The 22,363-nt window shown below is 44.4% G+C and overlaps 1 protein-coding gene and 1 long non-coding RNA gene across 3 annotated transcripts in view; both read right to left on the bottom strand.

Moving 5' to 3' along the window:
- Positions 1-8,437, bottom strand: part of LOC137223729 (uncharacterized) — a 46,944-nt gene extending 38,507 nt beyond the window's left edge. For both annotated transcript variants that reach the window (XR_010943027.1, XR_010943028.1), the window contains exons 1-3: positions 7,904-8,437; positions 1,895-3,000; positions 548-655 (exon numbers count right to left, since the gene is read on the bottom strand). This is a non-coding gene — a long non-coding RNA (uncharacterized lncRNA). The remainder of the gene's footprint in view (positions 1-547; positions 656-1,894; positions 3,001-7,903) is intronic.
- A 4,599-nt stretch (positions 8,438-13,036) lies between these two features.
- PYGL (glycogen phosphorylase L) overlaps positions 13,037-22,363 on the bottom strand; it is a 54,680-nt gene continuing 45,353 nt past the window's right edge. The window contains exon 21 of the mRNA XM_067736048.1: positions 13,037-13,919. Within this exon, the coding sequence (XP_067592149.1) occupies positions 13,907-13,919 (13 nt within the window). The 3' untranslated portion in view covers positions 13,037-13,906. The remainder of the gene's footprint in view (positions 13,920-22,363) is intronic.

Genomic DNA, 22,363 nt, shown 5'->3' with positions numbered 1-22,363 from the left:
CTTTTGTGACAACATGGATGGACATTGAGAGCATTATGCTAAGTGAAATGTCAGAGAAAGACAAAAGATAAAGATCTCACTTGTATGTGGAATCTAAAAACAAACAAACAAAACCTAAACTCATAGATACAGAGAACAGATTGGTTGTTTCTGCCAGAGGTGGGGATGGGGATGGATGAATACGTGAAGGGGTCAAAAGATACAAAACAAACTTCCAGTTATAAAATAAATAAATCCTGGGGATGTAATGTACAGCTTGACTATAGTTAATTACACTGTATTTTATATTTTAAAATTGCTAAGAGAGTAGATCTTAAGAGTTATCACAGGAAAAAAAATTGTAACTATGTGTGGTGATGGATATTAATGAGATTTAATATGGTGATCATTTCAAAATATATAAAAATATTGAATCATGTTGTACATCTGAAACTAATATATTATATTATATATCAATTATATCTCAATAAAAAAGAAGAAAATTCAAGGTGGATAAATACTCTCTTTTCAAGAAAAAACATTCTCCAAATAATGGAAAATCAGTTACCTGTTGTTTGCTAGTTCTTCGTCCCTCAAATGCTCTATCACCACTGGTTTACCTCCACAGCTGTACGGCAGCTGAGAGACAGCTGTTCTTGTCCCCAGTTCGTTTTCTCTAGAATAATTTGAGGTGGTAAAATTAATCTGTCTCTAATGAGATCTCTTTTTCTGCTAGAAGCGCAAATAACATTCAACTACTGGTTTCTGACGGATTTGTACCCACAGCTTTGTCTTTCCATTTCTATGACATCAGAAAGGACATGTTTGTTTATGCAGTTTATCTGTACATTTTTTAGGTCACTTTTCTATTTTTTTCTTCACATCTTTATTGGAGTATAAATGCTTTACAATGGTGTGTTAGCTTCTGCTGTATAACGAAGTGAATCAGCTATTCGTATACGTATATCCCCATATCCCCTCCCTCTTGCATCTCCCTCCCACCCTCCCTACCCCACCCCTCTAGGTCATCACAAAGCACTGAGCTGATCTCCCTGTGCTATGCAGCAGCTTCCCACTAGCTATCTGTTTTACATTTGTTAGTATATATAAGTCCATGCCACTCTCTCACTTCATCCCAGCTTCCCCTTGCCCCGCCCCCCGCCCCCGTGCCCTCAAGTCTGTTCACTACGTCTGCGTCTTTATTCTTGCCCTGCCAGTAGGTTCATCAGTACCAGTTTTTAAAATTCCATACATACGTGTTAGCATACGGTAACACGAGGACGAGGGCCTCCCCTGTCCTGCTGGACCCCTAACCGTGGGTGGGTCCTCCTGGGTGTAGGAACTCCTCCTCTACCCCAGCTGCCCCTCAGGGGTGCTGGTCCCCTTGGTCTGGCCTTTACTTTTTTTTTTTTTTTTTTTTGCGGTAGGTGGGCCTCTCACTGTTGTGGCCTCTCCCGTTGCGGAGCACAGGCTCCGGACGCGCAGGCTCAGCGGCCATGGCTCACGGGCCCAGCCGCTCCGCGGCATGTGGGATCTTCCCGGACCGGGGCACGAACCCGTGTCCCCTGCATTGGCAGGCGGACTCTCAACCACTGCACCACCAGGGAAGCCCTGGCCTTTACTTTTGCTCTTCCTTTCCCTCCCTCCCTCCCACTCCCTCAGGACCCGAGTGGCTGGAAGGGTCCTCGGTGGGCAGGGGATCAGGCCCGGGATCTCAGCAGGCTCCCAGGGGCCCAAGTGGGGAGGGGAAACCTGGCCACTCTCCCTTTTGATCCTCTGCCCTCTCAATGGTCCCCCACTTTCCCTCTTCGGGCGTGGGATCCCTTCCCCTCCCCCAGCCGCCCCTCAGGGGCACCAGTCCCATCCCGCCTCCACGTCTCCTCCCCCTTCACTCCCCCCATGCCCCAGGTCCTACCCGGTCGCTGAGGGTTCCTCCCGTCCCCTTCGGTGTCCGTGGTCCCCCACCGGTGCCTGGTAGGTGCCCTAGTTGTGAGGAGACGCGAATTCTGCGTCCTCCTAGTCCGCCATCTTGACCCCACCCCCTCCCCCCCCAGGTCCCTTTTCTAAAACTCAGCTTTGTTAAGGTATAATTTATGTTTCGTCAAATTCACCTTTGGAAAGTTTCCAGTTCAGTGAATTTTGGTGAACGCGTACAGTCATGTAATCACCGACAAACGAGATATAGACTATTTCCATCACCCTAAAATGTCCCTTTGTAGTCACCCCGTTTCTCCACATCTAGGCCCTGGCATTCTCGCCCCCCGCACCATCTTACTTGATTTCTGTCCCGAGGGCACTCTTCCATCCCTGTTTTGTGTTATCATTTCTCTTTAGGTAAGTCTCTCTACCACGCAGGATCCTGCTTTGTATCCCTGTAGAGCCAAATGTGGTACCTGGCACCCAAAATGTGCTCAGGAAATAGGTGCTTAAAAAATAAATGAATCACTTGTTTTTCAGGTTTTGCGAAATCATTTCAGAGACTCTGCTCTCTGATTTCCAGGATGTGCCGTTTGAAAAGGGGCTATTAATGCTGGGGAAAGATTCCTCCTAGAGTTTTAATTTATACAGTCTTTAAAAAAAAAAATGGGCCATAGTTATTTCTAACTTCAGAGATTTTGCTGAGCATTTCAACCATTTCCTTAGACTTGGGACTTACAACTTTGTTTGCTCAACCAGCACGTGGGCCTCTGACCTCTCAACCTGAATAAACAGATGGAAATAGAAGCTGGGACCAAACGCAGCTGCTGCTCTCTCCTCCCCCTGTTCTTGCTGTCTCGGATCCCTCCACCTCCACGGGGCATGGCCCAGGGTATCCTCCGGAGCTCCCTTGAATAAGTTCTGTGAGATTCCAGACCCATTTCACGGATGACTCCGGGGGTGGAATCTGACGGTGGCTTAACGTTTCTCATCATGCAGGGTGTGACCCAGCTGCAGCTGGCTCATCAGGCGGGCTCAGATTCCTCTGGTCCTTCCTCACCTGATACCTCTTCTATCTTGATGTGCATCCAAAAGTTGACATTCCTAGAGAAATGACAAGAAGAGGTGAACAAAATTCCCCCTTGTCTGACCAGTTATCTGAAATGGCCTAGTTCTCGAAGGGAACTGCCCTTTCTTGAAAGGTGTTGGTGCTTTCCTCTAGACTGGCCAGTTGCCCCCAGCTGATGCGTCCCTATGCACTTTCTGTGGGTTGGCAGTCCTTGCTAGGCCCTCTGCTCAGCTGGCAAAGGCCCAACAGCTCAGGCACATGAGAGACCCCTTTTTCCCTCTGGGGAGGTTGTACCTTGCCTCCCAGATGCAGTCTTGGTGCTGGCATCAAATTGGTTCCAAATGGAACCTCATTCCCTTTGTCCCCCTTTGCCCTCACACTTTGCCCCGTGGCTTCCCTGGAACAGCTCCGGTGAAGGACGGTTTCTGCTCCAGAAGACAGTGCACGATGTAAGCGCATCGCTGCCAAACCTTTCGAAGCCTGAACTCCTGATACAAGGGGGGGTGGAGGTGGAGGTTTCTGCTACCTGCTGCTAGGTAAACAAAACACCAAAAAGGTGGTGCATTTGGACACATGGAGTAATTGTGTAGTTCATAACCCTGTGGACTGATAAAGTAGTAATCAATGAAAGGGAGCTAAAGAAATTCTTACTACAGTAATGATGACAGGTTTGTGTGTGTGTGAGAGAGACAGAGAGAGAGAAAGAGAGAGGGAGGGAAAGAGAGAGAGGAGAGAGGGAGAGAGAGGAAGAAGATGGGGGTTGGGAAGGGAAGGTTCAGGGAAAAAGGGAAAAACAAAAGGGAGAAAGAAAAAAGAAGGGTTAAAGTGGAGGAAAGCATATGTCCTTCAGGAGGATCTTCTAAAGCTGCGACTCTCAGACTTTTGTTTTATTACTATCATAGTAAGAAATGTATTTTACTCCACGCAGGGCGCGCACGCGCGCGCGCGCGCACACGCGCGCACACACACACACACACATATATACACACACACACACACACACACAGAGATGTATAGACTAAAACAGAAAATAAGTTTGCGCGTAGCCAGCTAGAAGAGTAGGGCACTTATTTCCATCACACATCATCAGTGCGTGTGGCGTCGGGGGCGCTAGGGCAGCCCGCCCCCGGGCCGCGCCCAGCCGCGCGCTGGGTCAGACGCCCCGCTCCACCCGCCGCAGGGCCCCCGGGTCGCCACACCCGCGGGGGAGGAGAGCGACCGGGGCGCGGCTCTGGGCTACCGGCGGCAGCTCCCGCGGCGGCGGCGGCGGATCCAGACGCGACGCGGGATGGAGACAGACAAGCAGGGCTGCGTGCCCGCGTGGTGGCACATGGTCACGTGGAACCTGAGGTGAGTGCCGCGCCCTGTGCGCCCCGGCAGCGCCCCGCCGGCTCCGACCGCCCGGAATGCGGCAGGGTGGGTACCGCCGGGCGGTGACGCAGGGCTGGTGGCCGAGCGCTGACTCCCGGGGCTTCGGAGGCCCCCAGAGCTCTTGGACGGCTGTATCCTCAGCCCCAACCCCTACCCGCGCCGGCGAGACTCGCACGTTTGATTTTTCAGGAACCTATATCCCTTTGGGGCTTCTGAACTAGAGATTCCAGAAAGCTGGTTCAGGTTCCTGTGCCAATCTCTTATCTGCCTTGACATTTTACTAACAGCAGGACGGATTTTAAAAAATAATAATAGTGGCAATAATAATCGGTGTTGTGGTCTTGGAAGGCATTCTGTTAGGTCAAGGGCCTATCTGTGTAGATGGAGAAGGATCGGAAGGCCACCTCCCTGAGTGTGAAGTGTCTGGCGTGTGAAGAACGCCTCTCCACAATGCTAGAGATGCATGGTACATTGAAACCATAACTTGGCATCACTGCCGGTGCCTAGTTCTTATACCCTTCAAACGTGAAATGTGTAGGTCAGCACAGGTTTTTCATTGTCTTCCTTCCATGAATCCTTGGCTTGAGCAGTCATCTTAGACTACCTCAGTCGACCAGCAATGCACTGACAGTCTTGTTTGCGTTGAAGCCAGGTATTGGTTGGAGACCTTGGACCCAAAAGACTGCGTGTCTTGTTTTGTCTTGTTGGTGTGGGAAGGTATTGGCAGTTTTGTTTACCTTTCTTCTTTCTATTCCTTTGTTTTGCTCTGTTAAAGTTTTGCTGATTACAAGATATCCAAAAATCATATCCAGGCACAGGAGACTTCACTTTGGAATATCTGAGTGGTGAAGACAAACACCAATCTCCTTTCCTCTCTTCCTGCTGTGGCCAAAGGCAGGAGGCAGAGAGCGGCCCTCTCCTGGCCCAGCGGTGCAGGCCGGAGCCCCCTTTCTGTGTTGGATCTGAACACCAGTCAGAATGTCCTGACTGGCTGCACTTTTCACCATCATGGGCCTTACCTCCCAGATACGGTTGTTCTGGGAAAGCTAGCATTTACCACCTTTTAGTGGGTGGCTGATTATTTAACATTTATTTGGTAGAGAATCAAAGCTGCAGTTCACGCTTTCAGAGAACAGCCCACTTTGTTGATAGTGGAGTGGAGATGGGGATTTGGGGCCCCTTAGTTACTTGCCTTCGTAGTTACTAAAAATAATTCTCGAGATGCTTCATGAAAGAATAAAATACTTGGGCATTTCTTCATCTGAGCAGAAAATTACTGATCTAATTTAGGCCGTGCTGAGGCACAGACTGATATCCAGCATCCCGAGTCCTTTTTGTTCCTTGGAGCTGGTTAGTTTAGCAAACATTCATGGAGGGCTTGCTGTGCACCTGGAACAGCCTGTAGCTGTGGATCTATTGTGATATGTTGTGAAACTCAGGGAGAACATTTAACCATGTTGTTTTCAGTGATTATTTTTTAATGCCTTGGGGATCTATTTATTTATTTTACAAAAGTCTCATCAGATGTAGTTGCTTCTGAAGATGGATGGGCCCAGGAAAGTAAATCTCCACTTGCAACTGATTTTCTTCAAATCAGAAAAATGGAAACCATGTTCAGGAAAGAAGTTGGGGGAAGCCAAAGGGCTGTTTTCCTCTTCATTTCTCCCTATTTCATCCCAAGTTTTTACTTTTCTAGATAGTGCTTAGAAAATCCCCAGGAGAAGGCTGATAAACGTATCCATCGTCACCAGAGTATTGGACATCCCATTCCCTATCAGGCACTCATCTAGGCCCTGGGCACACAGCCATAAATAAAACAGGCAAAACCCCTGCTCTTGGGGTATTAATTTTCACTTGTATCAATAATTCAAAACAGAGAAGGAATCCCTTCCCCTGTCCCCCAAAGCTACCAATAAGCCTTGCTTCCTTCTCCTTTATGAAAGAAATACACTCTTCTTTCTGTTCTCAACCTTTCATTCAATGAATATTTATGGAGCTCGGCCCTGTGCTAGGCTGAGTGGAATGTAAAAGCAGTATTATCTGTCACGTGGTTCTTGTCACTAGGGAGACAGGACTCATAGTGGGAAAACAATCAGAAAACAATTAAGGGTCAAACTGAGGCCCCGATTATAATTAGTGGGAGGGGTGAAAAGAGGAAAAGTCACCATGAGAAGATCTGTCTAGAGAAGCTTTGAAAAAAAAAACAGGGACACTTGAGTGGATGTGAAGGAAAGGGAGGATTTGGTTGGGAGGAAAGAAGGGAGGAGAACACAGATGTAACTTGGTGCTTGGTGAGTTGGTGATCAATACATGTTGGCGGGATGAATGGGCACAGGGTGGATGTGTGGCATGTCTTAATATTTGGAATCGTTGTCTTGCCAAATGTGGTCAGAGTTGGGCTTCCCAAAGCTGGTACCTCTGAGCATGAAGGAGAAATGATTCGCCCTGTAGCAGCTGGTTCCACCAGGTTTTGCCAGTAAGAATCATCCAGTTAGGTTCTATAGCCCCTGTGGGATGCGGTGCAGTTACAGCCACAGCTAATCAAAGGGCAGGCGAAGAACACCAAAGCATCAAGGTGGCTGTTTGATGTGCTGGCCGCGAGCGAGGATCGGGCTGAAACTGCATCCTCTGCTCAAATAAGGTCTATTAGCCACTGGTGACTTTTGATCCCCTATTGATCTAGGGGAAGTCAAACTGACAGCCCCCTAGTTAAAAGGAGCCGTTGTGCATTATTGATGCTGTGAGGGATGTGGTCACTCTGTTCTCTTCCCGCAGCAATTCTCACAGAAGTGCCTTGAGCTATTTGAGAGAAGTGTCCTGTATGAATTATTCTTTAAAAACAGAAACATATTTCCCTCTCTTGCCCCAGCTTCCCAAGCACCCTGCTACCTGCAAAAGGTAACTTAGCGGGAGTCTAACAGGCAGGGTAGTGGGAGTTCAGAGAGTCAGGAGAAAGAAAGCCAGAGCCAGCCAACTGGAAGGGAGCATAAGAATTCAGTTCCGCTCATCTGTCTGGGCATGATCTGTGGCTCAAAGTGGCTCCTCTGGGTTTTGATTTCTTATCTCTAAAATCAGAACAGCCATATCCTCTGCTTCCGACCACCTTCATGGAGGCTATTTTAAAGTATGAAACAATCATTTTCGTTTCTTTCTTGCTGATTTTATGTGTAGGCAGTTGCCCATGGCTGATGTATTTGAAGAGCTGTCCATCACCCTTAGCCTGCTTATCTTTTCCACTCCCAGCAGAATTGCTGGAAATTCATCAGAGATTCATTATCTTCTGCCTCCACGCCTTTTCCAAACATGTGTAAGTGCCCTGATTTTTAAGTTATTAACACTTGAGGGAGAATTTTTTTAGAGGTCTTTCTTTGATGCCTTTGGCTATCTTCTGAGGATACGGGAGCAGGAAGGAAGAAAGTGGGAGGAAGGAGGGACCCTGAGAGGAGCAAGGGTGCAGAAGGGGAGAAAAGGATCCTGAAACAACTCTCTCTAAGAGCTGAATTTCACCAGAGCCCAGCCTTGTTCCTGGGGCTCATTTTTGCTTCAAGGATGACAAGTAGAACTCACCAGGACTGTGACAGCTCACTGGAGATCACCATGGAACTCTGGGTTTGTACAGACCTGGGTTCACGTGGCTCTGCTATTCATTGGCTGTGTGACCTTGGGAAGGGTCCTTAACTTTTCATCCTCCTCATCTGCAAAGCAGAGGTAATAACAGTTGTCTTCTAAGATGCCTCTGGTCTAGCAGAGGAATCAGGGCAGGGGAGACAGTGCATCAGAAATGCTTTCCATCCCCTACAGCCTCACGATTTGATCACACTGACCGTTCACAGTAGGGAAAGGGACTCTTGGCATGGACGATGTGGACAAAAACTGGGAGCAGCAGGTGGTGACACTGACCTCCTGTGTCCCTCGTTTCTCAAAGGTAGGAGACACTCAGTCCTCACGGGAGATGTGGCTAGAGACAGAGGTAGCCTGAGTGAGCCCTCATGGACAAACCATAACTTGTCTGCTGGTGGTATCCAGTTTGGATGGTTCGTGTCACAGGGGGCAGTAGAATGAACAAGATGTGCGTGGCCCCCCGGTGTCCCATTCCCTGACCAGGCCCTGCTGCGTCCAGCCTCCAGGTCCCCCCTGCACCCCACGCTGCTCCTCACGGCCCCGCCCACCAGGGATGTCACCTCAGATGTGAGGGTTTCGTCTCATTGCTTCCCAAGACCCAGCCAGAAGGGGCGGTGGGAATCTGACGATTATTCATTCACTGCTTTAGACTAATACTAATAGTAGCTAGCACATACAGCACTGAACTGTGATGTGACTGAAAACTGTGGCAACTGTTAAAACAGTCTGAATCCTGTTTCCTGGTGACTTCGGGGTCCAGCCTTGGCCTTCTGTGGGGTACACTGAGGAAACAAGTCTGACGCGAGTACCTCCGTGTCCCCTCCCCTCCTGTCACACCTGGGCTTTCTGAGCAGCTGGTAGGGGCCCTGACTTATTGCTTTCCTCTCCTGGTTCTCCCTTCGTGCCGGATCTGGATCTGCCCTAATTACATACAGTTCTGTAAAGGATTTTTGCTTAAATGCCAACCTGCCTGTAATTCCCAGTGTCGGTCTGTGAAATTCGATTTGGAGGTTAAAAGGAGAAACAAACCGAGACAACACTTGGACTGATTTTGAATACCTTGTTTGTTTCACAATATCTTACAGATCTTTCCCATACTCCTGTTCAACCCTCAGAAGAAAAATTGCCACTCTGTGTGACAGCTTTACAACTAAATCATTAAACGAACATATTTTCCCTCCTCTGATGCACATGGTGATTTTTTTCAACTTTTGTGAGTATGTACCTTTTGTGAATTTGCCTTTATATTTTTTTTCCCAAATAGAGAACTTACTGCCCTTACAGTTATGGCATAATGAAAAAGATATGTCAGTTATAAAATTGTGGCTAGACTTAAATGGTCTGAAACCTATTTAATATTGGCTTTGGGGTCTAGGATGAATCCTTGCAAACTGCTGGGATAGATAGAAAAATATGGCCTTGTGGGTAGGGTTTCAATTCAGGAGCTCAGTCTTCAAATTGGCTATTAATCTGTATACCTTACTGCTTCCTGTATTCTGTGCCTTTTCTCTTCCTCTTCTTGCCTGTATCCCTTGAGAGAGAGAGAGGTTGATGTGAGAAATCTATTTTCCCGTGTTTTTTCTACCAAGTGCTGCGTTAGTCAGTGCGACACACAGTTCTTCTAGAGCACAGGTGATGCTCTCACCTGCATGTCTCCAGGTGTATGTTTATCTTGGACATTTAGTGGCTTATGGCTAATGACTAGGTTTTACTTAGTGCAAAAAGTAACTCATGACTTAAGTAGCAAAATACTCATTACCTTCTTCTAGACCCTCTTACTTTTTAGGTGAATGGTCTCCTTTGCTTTTCGCTTGAAACGGGGATGAAGATTGAATAAACTCCATTAGAGGCTATATATAACACTGGTGGTATTTTTAAGTCTAGCTTTAGTTTTTTTTGGGGGGGGCAAACTCTTTTGCGGGGTAGTCCTAGTTTATAAAGTAAAAATACTTTGCTTGGAATTGAGTGTAGTAGCTTGCAGCTTAGAAACATGTCAATCATGAGGCTAATTACTTTTTTTGATTGTGATTAAGAGACATGGAATTCGATTCTGGGAGTTGATAATGAATTCTCCTTTCCAGTCAAAGCACCATTTCTTGTGGATTTAAAGAAACCGGAGTTAAAGATTCCTCACACAGTGAGCTTCTACATCAAAGGTGAACCTAGGGTGATTCTGGGAACATGGTGAGTGCACTGATTGGACCCTGGGGTGCTTGGTGGGTGTGGCTTTCATGTCACAAGGGCAGAGGTGAGCAGTGCTGTGTTACTTGCCTGGGGAGAGGTCGGTGTTCCTCGGAGGAAGCTGTTCCACACAGCTTCCCTTTATATTGAAGCTTGACTTGCTTGCATTTGCTTTTCAGGAATCTTACGTTGGAGTGTGGAGTCTTTCAGGTGCCTTGGGTCTGTCTTCTTCCCTGCCTTATGCCTCACCCCCTTCCCACCCTGCTCCAGACCCACTGGCCTCCATGTATAGAAGCCATGCTCTGTCTGCAACATGTCTTTCTCTCTCTCTGCTCCCTCTGTTCCCTCCTTTTGCCTAACTGCTTACCCATCTCTTGGGTCTCATTTTAAACGGTAATTTTCAGGAAAGCCTTTCCTCACCACCCCCATGTTCGGCATATGTTAGTGCAACATGTGCTTGTCCTTTACTGCGTTTATCCCCACTGTAATTGAATAAGTGCTTGTGTGATTATCTGATGAATGTTTGTCTTCCTTATGAGACAATAACTTCATAGGTGGGGGACTTTGTTGGTGGGTTTCCATTGCTCAGCACAGTGCTTGGCAGAGGGCACTCCATCAATACTTGTCCATCAAGGCCGTGAGCATCCTACTGTCTGTTTTGCTCTGCTGATCTCAATATTTCCTTCTGTTTGGTTCACCTACTTGTTCGTGGTTGCCAGTTTTCCCGTGCCCTGTTTTATATTTCATCTCCCTGAGTTTAAACATGTGATCACAGAATGTTTAGGGGCCAATATGGATGGGTTCACATAACTTCTTCCTAATTTGCAGGGTACAGTCCCACTAATAGTGTTGGAATTGAAAACATCTTTCTTCTTTACTCTTGCCCCATCAGTCCTTGTTTGGTGAGTCAGCTGTCCTCATGACTAGCTTATCTAGCTGGCAGCAATGCCCGTCTTCGCAGTACAGAGGCCTTGGGGTTTGATGTCAGACTTTTTGCCTCTAAATGATTGAGAGACTGGGACTTCCCTCGTGGTCTGGTGGTTAGGACTCTGCACTTCCACTGCAGGGGGCATGGGTTTGATCCCTGGTTGGGGAACTAAGATCCCACATGCTGCACGCGGTGTGACAAAAAAAAAAAAAAGATTGAGGGACTGAAGATTTATCATCACATGGCCAGTTCTCCAGGTCTCCTGGTGACATGTCAATGGCAGTGTTCGTGTTAGCAGGGTTCATTCATTGGTTTAACAAGGTGGAGGAACTGGAGCTCACTCAGGTGTTTAAAATCACGAGGTCACTGGGTTTCTTGAGTAGAATAGCTTAATTTCATGTTCAAGTTCTTTTCTCCTACCTAAACTGGTTTCCCTTTGTTTCCAATTTGTTTCTTCAGCCAAACCAATAGCAGGTGGCAGACATCTATTATCTTTTACTTGTTTCCACCCAGTGGATTGCATTTCAACAAACCACACCTAAGAACTGCAGTCTTGGAAGCATGATTGGTATAGGAGTCAGAAGAACTAAAACAGTAAATGGTTAAAAGGGGTTATCTCGGCATGGGAGGGGGGGGGTAAGGCAGTTGTGGTTTTCATGATAAGACGTTTGTGGCATTATATTTTAATTTTTACCATGTGCATATGTATTAAGCAGATACATATCTGTATGTAAATATATTGACTATTTACGTATAATAATCCATTATATATTCTAATAGTATATAAACATATAAATATGTATCTGATTGACATAAGGAGGTTTCAGACTTTGGCAAGGATAGAGAAGTCTTCTCTCTGTCCATGTTGGCTGAAACCTTTCCTTGCTTTTCAGGCACACAGTTTCTAGCTGCCGGTGGGGGGAGGATGCTAAGGGGAAGGGCCGTAGCTGCTACGAAGCAGCCCTCCATGACGGCAACCCAATTATTGTTTATCTTCATGGCAGTGCAGAACACAAGTCAGTTGCCTTTGCTTGGATGTTTTTTTTTTTACAGAGTGAAAGAGTATTTCAGCCCTGTGGGGGAATGTAAGGCAGACCTCAGTTTTTAGGTCTGTAAGCATCCCTTCACATATTTTTTTCCCTTTGTTGAAATTTGAGGGTGTTCTGGCAATAGGCTTCTCTTTTAAAAAAATCTATATATTCTATATGTAGAATAATGTGGATCCTTAACTGAAAGGGAAACTAACTTCCAAAATTTGGATACTGATTTCAAAGAAGGCAATGGTTCCTTTACTCCCCAAGAGTGTCGGAAATGATGGATCAAATCCATGGACGACTGGGTAGGGAGTAGGCATGAGGTATGGAGAAGAGGAAGAGCAGTTTCCACATCAGTGGTCTTCTCACAGAACCACATGGAGATTCATTTATTTGGCATGAATCCTATTAATCAAAAGTATGGATTCCCTAGGAGAGACCACCTGGAATTCTGATCACGGCTACTGGGGGCCACCTGACTAATTCTAGTCTGGAATACTGATGCCTCGGCCTGCTCTCTGTGGTCCCAACCTTGCTTGGTAACCAAGAGCACCTCCCAGGAGGCTGGCTGTCCTTTGGTGCACTGGCAGTCCCTCTGTGGGCCTGTATCATTATGGTGGGTGATGAGTATTGGCTGTGACTGCGGGTCTCAGCATGGGGGAGGGGCGGTGTGCCTCAGAGACCCGCAGACCTCGCTCTGTCTCTGGGAGGACACTTCAAACTCAGTGACAAGGTCTGGAATCTGCCCCTCGGCTCCCCTGCCCCTGTCTCTTTTACTCACTGTCTTTTTGTGTCAGAAGATGGCCTTCTCAAGACTTGCCTTTGCTCAAGGGGCTTTCTTGAGGTGTGTGTTTCAGAGTCACATTTACAGAGATTTCCTGTGAAATCAACATTTTTCAACATTGCTTAACATTGTTCTGATTGTGTAAACTTGGGCACGGTGTTACAATGCGTTTTTATTTAAAGGGTCATGTGAATCACACAGTCACGTCTGCCCTCTGAGTGAATCCGCTCTTGCCCTCAGTTATCCCAGATTTCCTGACTGGGGGTCAGCTGCACCTTCCTCTGTCTCCTGCCCGTACTCAGCTTGCTCTCAGCAGTACTGAGCTGGAAGGAGGCCAAATGACAGATCACAGGGAACCTTGATGAAAGCAATGGTTCTATACTTGGGATCCATAGACGCCCCAGAGGGTCCATGAACTCCCAACCCAAAATTGTACACAAAATTTGAAGAGTGGATACATTTTTCGGGGCAGCGGGTCCATAGCTTTAATTACATGTTCAAAGGGCTCCATGACCCACTAAGGTTTAAGAAACTTGGCTCTAAAACAAATTCAAATGGTTTTTTAAAGAATCCTCTGCCTTTTGAATCATCTTTATCTCCCTTTTATGTGGTTAATACAGAGTAGGCTGTGGTTCTTTTGGAAAAAAGTATTTCTTGTACCTCCAGGGCTGTGAGTCTCTCTCCTTCACTTCATCTTGCACCTCATGGCAGAGTGGACAGGATGCAGGCAGATCTTCCTTTAGTGAACTTGATTATATCATCCCTTTTTCTGAAAAGCCACTTTCTGGAACTTATTTTCCTTTAGCTTCTAGAAGTATTCTTAGCAATAGGTTTTGCTGTGCAGCAGTGAAAGGAGATGGGATTGTCAGCAGTTCAATCAAATGCTTACGTTGAGAAGCGCTAGCGGTCCGGGGAGCCGGTGCTCACTTGGGGGAAGGCGGCAGCAGAGGGGAGCTGTGGGTCATTCACCCTGACACAGGCGCGTGGGCTATGACACCAAGCAGCATTGCCCTCTCTCCTGGTTATTTGTCTAACCTGAAAAAGAAAGGCGTGAGATCAGATGCCAGCAGCACGGTAGTGATTTTTGTTGAATTTGTCATTGTAATTCCTAATTCTTGCTCTTTTTTTTTAAACCTCCTCTACAGGGCAGCTCCTCATAGACTTGAGCTAGTAAAGGTATGTCTGAAGGGGCCTCAAGGCACCGATTTTATGTCTCCATTTATTCTCTTCTGGGCTACAGCCCTAAGATCTTCCTGCGCCCTCAGCATGGTTATCTCCTGAGAGCTCCTGGAGGTGAGGGTGGGTTTGTGGTGTCTGGGCCTAAAGTCCCATGAGTAGACTTCTCTTCCACCTTTGACCTTGGGGGATCAAAACAGACGTGAACATCTCTGAGTCCCAAACACTTTAATGAATTTGTTCCTTTCATCACCAGATGGAGTTGAATTTATTTGCTTTTTCTAAGGGCTAGGGGATGGGTTGAGAAAATATATTAAGTGCAAAAACCACTCCTTCTACCAGAAACAACCTTTTTGGTGGTATGGGATAAAGATGTAGAGTGTCTTCTCTTAAGTCATTCAGGCCCTTCTTCAGCCCCATAAGAGGCTGGGCCGAGGGAAGGTGGCCACACCTTGGTGTCCTCACCAGCCTGCTACAGACTCCAGTTTTGGGGGGCAGCCCCTGCATCTCCCAGCATGAGGAAGATGGCAGGCTCTCCACCTTGCCTTATCTGACTGACGGCTGGCTGGAGGGCTCCTGTTTATGCCCTCCCACACTCCCCTCAGGTAGTCAGTAATCTCTCCCTTAGGTGATTCAGCTGCTTGTCTAGTTATCGATCCCAAGACCTGGTCTCTCCTCCCACAAGCCAGCTCCCACTCCAGAGCCCTCTCCTGATTTCACAGCATTAGTGGGGCCCGGAATCCTGCCAGGCCCAGCACCCCAGCACCTTCTTCATCCTCCCTCCCCTGTTCAGACATGGCCATCCTCTCCTGTCTACTCCCCTCTCTCATCACTCCAAGGAGTGGTGGGCTGGATGCAGTTTTGCCTGGGGTGACGATGTCTATTAATTTTTAGGTTTACTTTCCACCTGGAACTCCACTCTTTGTACTTCCCTAAGTGGGATGGTGTGGTGCTGAGGTCTGTGGGAACGTGTACTTTTTTCCCCTCCTACTGTTGGCCAAGGTGAATTGTATGTCTCTGATGTGCACAGGAAGAAGAGTTGTAGGTGTGAAAAGTAGCCAGATCAGCCTTGTGGTGTGTGGGATGTGTGGGGATGGTATGATAAGACTTCCTCCTCCAGGCAGGTTCTGGATTCCACACACCACAGTCATCATTTCCCAGCCTGACCAAACTTCCCTAGCTCTTCATTTTCTCCTTTGGATAGGCGATTTCTTTTAAAAATTAAAACTTTGTTATTAAATTGTCCTTCCTCCCTCCCTCTCTCCCCCTTTCTCATTCATTCATCACTTCAATCACCCAGCAAAACTATTTTCATTTATTTGCATTCCCACCTAGTTTTTATCTCTATAAAGTTTTTCATGTTACTGATTATATCTCTGTATAACTTTACGTTGTGCTCTTTTACTTAATACCATTTAAAAAATATTCTTCAGTGTTTTTCCATAGTCATCATAGTTACCAATTTAAAGGGTGATCATTCTCCATTATATTTATAGACAATTGTTTATTTACTTAAATATTTCACTGCTATTTAATACAAGTTTTTTTTTTCCTCCTAAATTCTTTTAAAATAGTATTGCTATGGAAAACTTTAAGCAGTTAGTTTATTCTTCTTTTGGAATTTTTTTTCCTGGAGATTAATTCTTAGGAGTAGGATCTGTTGCTTGAGTTGCATTGTCTTAGGAGTAGGATCTGTTGCTTGAGTAGCATTGTCTTAGGAGTTGCATTGTCTTAGGAGTAGGAGCTGTTGCTTGAGTTGCATTGTCAAGTGGCTCTTCAATTTATGGCACCACAAAAAACACATGGATGTTCCCGTTTCCCTGGATGCTGAACTGCCCTGTGTCTTGGATAACTTGTTTGGAGGGAATGTAGTTTAAATACATGTTTAAAAGTGGAACCTGAGAGAAACCATCTCCTAGCTCAAGGGTCCTCCTGCTGCCCACTGCTGCCTATAATATGACATGTTTAAAAGTTTAAAAGTTTCATTTACTTCCTCATTATTAGTTCAGCTTGTATTTAAAGTTCAGTCTCTCACATCTATGCAGTAGTAGGGGAAGCACAATGTTTGGACACAGGCAGGCCCAGGTGTGAATCTTGGCTCTGCTGCTGGCCATTTGGGTGTCTGTGAACAAGTTACTTAAGCTCTCCAAGGCTCGGTTTCTTTCTCTGTAAAATGTGGAGAACACATACCTTGTAGGACTGTTGTGAGAATTAAGTAAAGATTTAAAAGTGCCTGCACAGTAAACTTTTGTCCCCTTTTATCTCCGTTCTCTTCGTCTATCACTGTATTTTTTTTCATTTAAAATTATGTCTTTATATTCTTTTCTCATTTATCTATTTGGGGCTGGCAGTGGTTTCAGGTAACCAAGTGATCTCTTTATTTTTGATCAATATTAACTCTTTATCTGTTCATACTTAATATAAATATCTTCCCGTTATTTGCTTGCTTCTACTACAACTCTGTGTGGAGTTCTGGCATTTACTATGTACCAAGGTACTACATCATCTCATGCAATCTTCCAACGATCCTGAAGGTTTTATTTTTCACTTCTCAGACTATATTTACACAGTTAGATGTTAAGTGGCTTTCCCAAGGTCAGACAGCTGCTAAGTGACAGAGCCAGGGTGTGACCCAGGCTGTGTGGTCCTATTCTGCCATGCTGCTTTCCTTCTTTCCCGTTGAGCCTGATCTTCTCAAGTTTGAAGTCAAACACCAGATTTCAGAAATGCATTTTTCCCTACCTATTAAGCCATCGTAACCAGGATTATGGAAGTGTTGAGGAGGTGAGACCACTTTTGTTTACATCTCCCAATTAAAGTGATAACAGCTCCTTTGTCATCTAGGTGCTGAGTGACAGTGGTTTTCATGTCTTGTCTGTTGACTACGGAGGTATGTGTTAGGAAAAGTGTACAAAGATTTTTCAGTAAGAAGGGGCCTTTTGATAGCCCTCATTTTGGAGGCAGTGATATTGTGTTTGCCTTTCCTTGCTGCCAGGGTTCGGGGACTCGACGGGTAAACCCACGGAGGATGGGCTGACTGCGGATGCTGTCTGTGTCTATGAATGGACCGAGGCGAGAAATGGTACCACCCCTGTGTGTCTCTGGGGCCACTCTCTGGGAACAGGGTGAGTGGGGTCTGAAGATGGATGCTGAGGTGGGTCCTTGGGGCGTTAGTGTCATATTATAGGCAGCAGTGGGCAGCAGGAGGACCCTTGAGCTAGGAGATGGTTTCTCTCAGGTTCCACATGGGGCTAGTGACCTTACACCTCAGCATGCCTGTCTGTAATACAAGGGAGGGTCTAGCTCTCTGGCTGTCTATGACACTGAAGCCCATTCCAGAACTCTCCTTGAGCGTTTTAAATGAAAGCATTCTTGTTTAGGGCCAGTGGAACCTCTTGAAATCCTGTGAAAAATTTTGTGTCTGTGCACATTCGAGGGTCAAGAGCTTTCATCAGATGCTCATACTGGATGTTGTACTGTTTACTTGACTGTTAAGTCACTGCTTCGCATATGTACTAATTTTCATTGCTTTACAGAGTTGCAACAAATGCTGCAAAAGTTCTAGAAGAGAAAGGTAAGATAAAATGCTTATTTTACGTCGTATAATTTCTTGGCTTGATGTGGGAAAACAAAAACAGTGAAGAGACTATTGTGTACAATCTGAACACAGAGATACCTGGAGCACCCCAACTTTAGACAGTTCCTGACAGTCTAATAAACTCTCTTTTTTCTATTTAGTATACACAATACCTGCTTTTCAGAGTTATGAAATTAAAAGTAAATACTAAGGAAAGAGTTAAAATTACCTTAAAAGAGCCCTCACTGTGAAGTGATAATAAGTGTTGTTATGGAGTAATCTGGATTACAGGGGAGGAAAATAATACGTTATGAAGTAATAGGCAGGACTTGCTTTCTGCTGCCCTCCTTACATAATATTTATATCAGTGTTTCTCAAAGTGTTCTGAGAACTGCCTTTGTCAGAATCTGCAGGGGGTGTTTGTTAGAAACACAGGTGACAGCTAGGTGGATCCTAGCTGTCTTCATAAACTGGAATCTCTGTGACTAAGAACAGGTGATCTTGATACGTGTTAAAAGCTTGTAATCACTTGCAGTATATCTTAAACTTTACTTGGCAATACAGGTGAGGGTGAGTTACAGTAAACATTTTAAAGTGTGTCACCTGCTATACACAATCTTAATTACTTATGGAAATAAAACAAATGTCATTTCATTGGTCCTCTAAACTCTCATGGCTCCTTCAGTGTTGACAATGAATTACCTGAATTAAATTCCCACATAAATGAATACTTCACTTCCTGGATAATGCAATTACCTTAGAAAATTTAATTACATTAAGTCTCCAACTTATGAACTCTTGCTACCATGTATTTTAATTTTCTCTATATTACATACTCCATAAAAATGATTATTCTCATACTATAAAGTCAGTATTTAGATTTACCCTTTTCTTTGCTGTTTATTATTTCCAGCATCGCTGTGCTTCCATCTGGGATTTTTCTTCCACCTGTCTGTTGGTCTGAAAATGTTTTGGTCTGAAAATGTCTTTATGTCATCTTCATTTTTGAACGCCATTTTTCCTGGGCATAGAGTTCTAGAGTGGCAGTCATTTATTTCAACCTAAGATGTCATCCACTTTGTTCTTGCTTTTACAGTTTCATTAGAAAGTCAGCTGCCAGTCTTACTGTTGCTCCTTTAAAGATAATGTTTTCTTTTGGTTATTTTTGAGATTTCTTTTTTTCTTTGTTTTTCAGCATTTTTACTCTGATTCTCCTAGGTGTTCTTGGTACTTATCCTGCTTAACTGTGGCCTGATATTCATCCATTTTGGAAAATTGTTGGTCATTATATCTTCAAGTATTATGCCTGCTCCATTCTTTGTCTTCTCTTTATCTGGGACTATAATTTTATATATATATATATATATATATATATATATATATATATATATATATATATATATATATCTGTTCCCATGTCTTATATGTTTCCAGTGTTCTTTTCTGAGTTTTCCAGACATTTTTCTCTTTGTGCTCTAATTTAAATATATTTACATATATTTTACACATTATACCCTGTTCAATATATCATACGAAATTTTCTTTAACAATAAGTTTTAATAAATATTTCACTATTTTACCATTTGTTATTTTCAGGAAGTTATTTTAAAGTACATATACAGTAACTCCAATGTTTAGCTCTTTTGTTTTCAGAGGGAGTGTTGGCCAAAACAACCTCGTCAGCCTCTGCTGAACACTCTCCCTTCCTGTAGTACTTTGCTTTCTTAAATTATCCAAGTCATGAATATCTGCTTGTGTTTTAGAAGAAGGTAGTGGTTTTCAATTATCATGTACCTAGGAATGAAATCTCTTTAGCAAGGGTGCTAGTTAAAAATGCACATTCTCACACTCCCCACCCCCTAGATACTGACTTCTGACTGGACTCTGGTGTGGGTTCATGAATTTGCATTATTAATAAGATTCACAACTGATTTTGATGCAGGTAGTTCATGTACAAGACCTTGAAGATCCCTTATTTAGGAAAGACAGTATTGAAATATAATAGGGGAGTTATTTCTTTTTTCTTCTTTTCAAGGATTTCCAGTTGATGCTATTATCTTGGAGGCTCCATTTACCAACATATGGGTTGCAAGTATCAATTATCCCTTGTTAAAGGTGAGTGATAGATCTTTACAAGATGTCAAAGTGTAGGTTGTTTCCACACACGTTTATTAACAATTTTCCTTTTCGTAACTAGTTTTATATATTTCTAAGTTATTCTAACTTGTGATAGGTTATTAGCCAGTTGCTATTAAAGGGGGGCACAATGGCTTTTGGATTTTGTAGTCCTTTTATTTCCTTCTAATAGATTGAGCCAAAGCTTTTTTTCCCCATTAACTAACTATACCTCGTATCTTTTATAATTTTTTTCATAGATAGACTTGACTTAGGTTTGTTCGTTTATTATTCCTTTTAAAGTGAAAACAAACCTCTCATACATCATTTTCAGCCCTATGAATGTCAACCACATCTTTCATTATTTTATGAGAAGGAAGTCTCTAGAGAATTCAAGGAAGTTGCTGAATGGTTTTACACAGCATCCCAGGTAGAGAGGATGATCTTTCCAAGAAGATAAAGAATTGACTGACAAGATGTGTTTTTTTTTAATCTGTTGTATATATGATCCTAATTTTATAATTTCATTCCATGTCTGATGCTCAATTGCTTATAGTCATACCTCCATAGAAATGTTAGCAAATGAGAGGGGGGTGGGTAAGATTCTTAGAGGGGACATATGGCCCAAGTTTATAAACTGTCGATTAATCTTGGAAGGCATCTTAAGGGTACTTTTTTAAAAAATTAATTAATTAATTAAAATTTTTTTGGCTGTGTTAGGTCTCCATTGCTGCGTGCAGGCTTTCTCTGGTTGCGCCAGGCAGGGGCTACTCTTCGTTGCGGTGCACGGGCTTCTCATTGCAGTGGCTTCTCTTGTTGTGAAGCATGGGCTCTAGGTGCATGGGCTTCAGTAGTTGTGGCATGTGGGCTCAGTAGTTGTGGCTCACGGGCTCTAGAGCACAGGCTCAGTAGTTGTGGCGCATGGGCTTAGTTGCTCCGCGGCATGTGGGATCTTCCTGGACCAGGGATCAAACCCATGTCCCCTGTATTGGCAGGCAGATTCTTAACCACTGCGCACCAGGGAAGTCCCAATGCTTCTTAACATAAAGTCAACTTTGTCCAATATTAATATACCTTTGTTTTGAGTAGTGTTTGCATGATATATCATTTTCTCTTTCTTGACTTCCAACTTTTCTGAAATCTTATATTTAATATATACCTTTTGTAAGCAACATATAGTACAGTTTTGATTTCTTTTTCAGTATGACAAACGTTGTCTGTTAATCGTAGTATTTAGTCTGTGTACATTTAATGTAATTATGATATTATTTAGGCTTAAATCTACTCTCTCTGTTCTCTATTTGTGTCATCTGTTCTGTGTTCTTTTGCCTCTACTTTCTGGCTTTCTTCTGACTTGTCAGTTGTCTCAAGGAGGAAAGTGTGTTGAGTGTCAGGCTCACCTCACTAGGCTTCCCTTCTCTCTGGGATCCAGGCCACTCAAGACCTCATTACTTTGGTAGGTCTCTGATACCTTCACAGAAACGTTTTAAAAATATTTTCTTTAAGAACAGGTGTCACTTAACAGCTGTGTAATCTTGGACTAACTGTTTTTAATGCTTCATCTATAAATGGGTGTAATCAGAGTCTATCAAGATTGTTGTCATAGATTCACATATGAAAAGCATGTACGATAGTGCCTGATACAGAGTAAGCACTCAGTGGCCGTTAGCTATTTTTATTATCAGTGGAGTGCCATAACTCTGAACAGTACTGTTGAATAAAAAAGTGTAGGTGGGATGAGACACGGATGTAGTGAAAGGCATAGGTCCTTACCCTCAAGACGTTTCTTGTCTAGTTGGGGGGATAGGAAATTAACGGGGGGTATAAAGTAATGATGTGGATTTCCGAGTATCACCTGGGAGTCGATTTCATTACTCAGCATAGTGGAAAAAGACCATGGGCTATGAAGCTAGACAGATTTGGATTTGGGTTCACATCTGGCCTCTGCCACTAACCAATTATGACTTTGGTAAATTATCTCCCTTTGTTGTATTTTTCCTATTTCTATAATGAGGTTGGTACTGCATAGGGTTGTTGTGAAGGTTGAATTAAGTAAAATAATCATGCAAAAATATGGGCATTCAACAAAGGCTTGTTCCTTTTTTCCACTCTTTCTATAATACAGTAGACTAAGTTAGGTGTTAGGGGAGGACCCAGAACAATAATATCAGGGTAGGGAGAATTCAGGGAAGAGAAGGGTCTTGTGTGCAGGTGTGACCAATGATGACTTACAGGGAGACAGGATCTAAGCTCATGTCTTGAAGGCGAGGGAGCGCAGTGAGAAAACACAGACAGAAGGGGAGAATGTGAGCCAAGGCACGGGGCCAGAATGGGGTGCTTATGTTATGAAATACCTGAGAGTCACGGAGGACCTCTATATAAGATCTTTCACACTCGTCATTCTTTTAAATCCTCACAGCGCCGCTGAGTTTGGCACCATTGCCTCCACTGAGCGAAATGGAGGCTTAAAGGCTCGCCCAATTGCCCCATACCCTATAGAGAGGAAACGGGACTCGATCCTGCATTTCCTAACTCCAGGCAGTCAGATGGAGGTGCGCAGCTTTTGGGATGCAAGACTGTGGCCAGATGCGGATGGGCTTACAGCCAAGAT

Source organism: Pseudorca crassidens, chromosome 1 (genome assembly GCF_039906515.1).
Source record: "Pseudorca crassidens isolate mPseCra1 chromosome 1, mPseCra1.hap1, whole genome shotgun sequence".
Classification (NCBI taxonomy): Eukaryota; Metazoa; Chordata; class Mammalia; order Artiodactyla; family Delphinidae; genus Pseudorca; species Pseudorca crassidens.
This window is presented reverse-complemented; position numbering and strand designations above follow the sequence as displayed.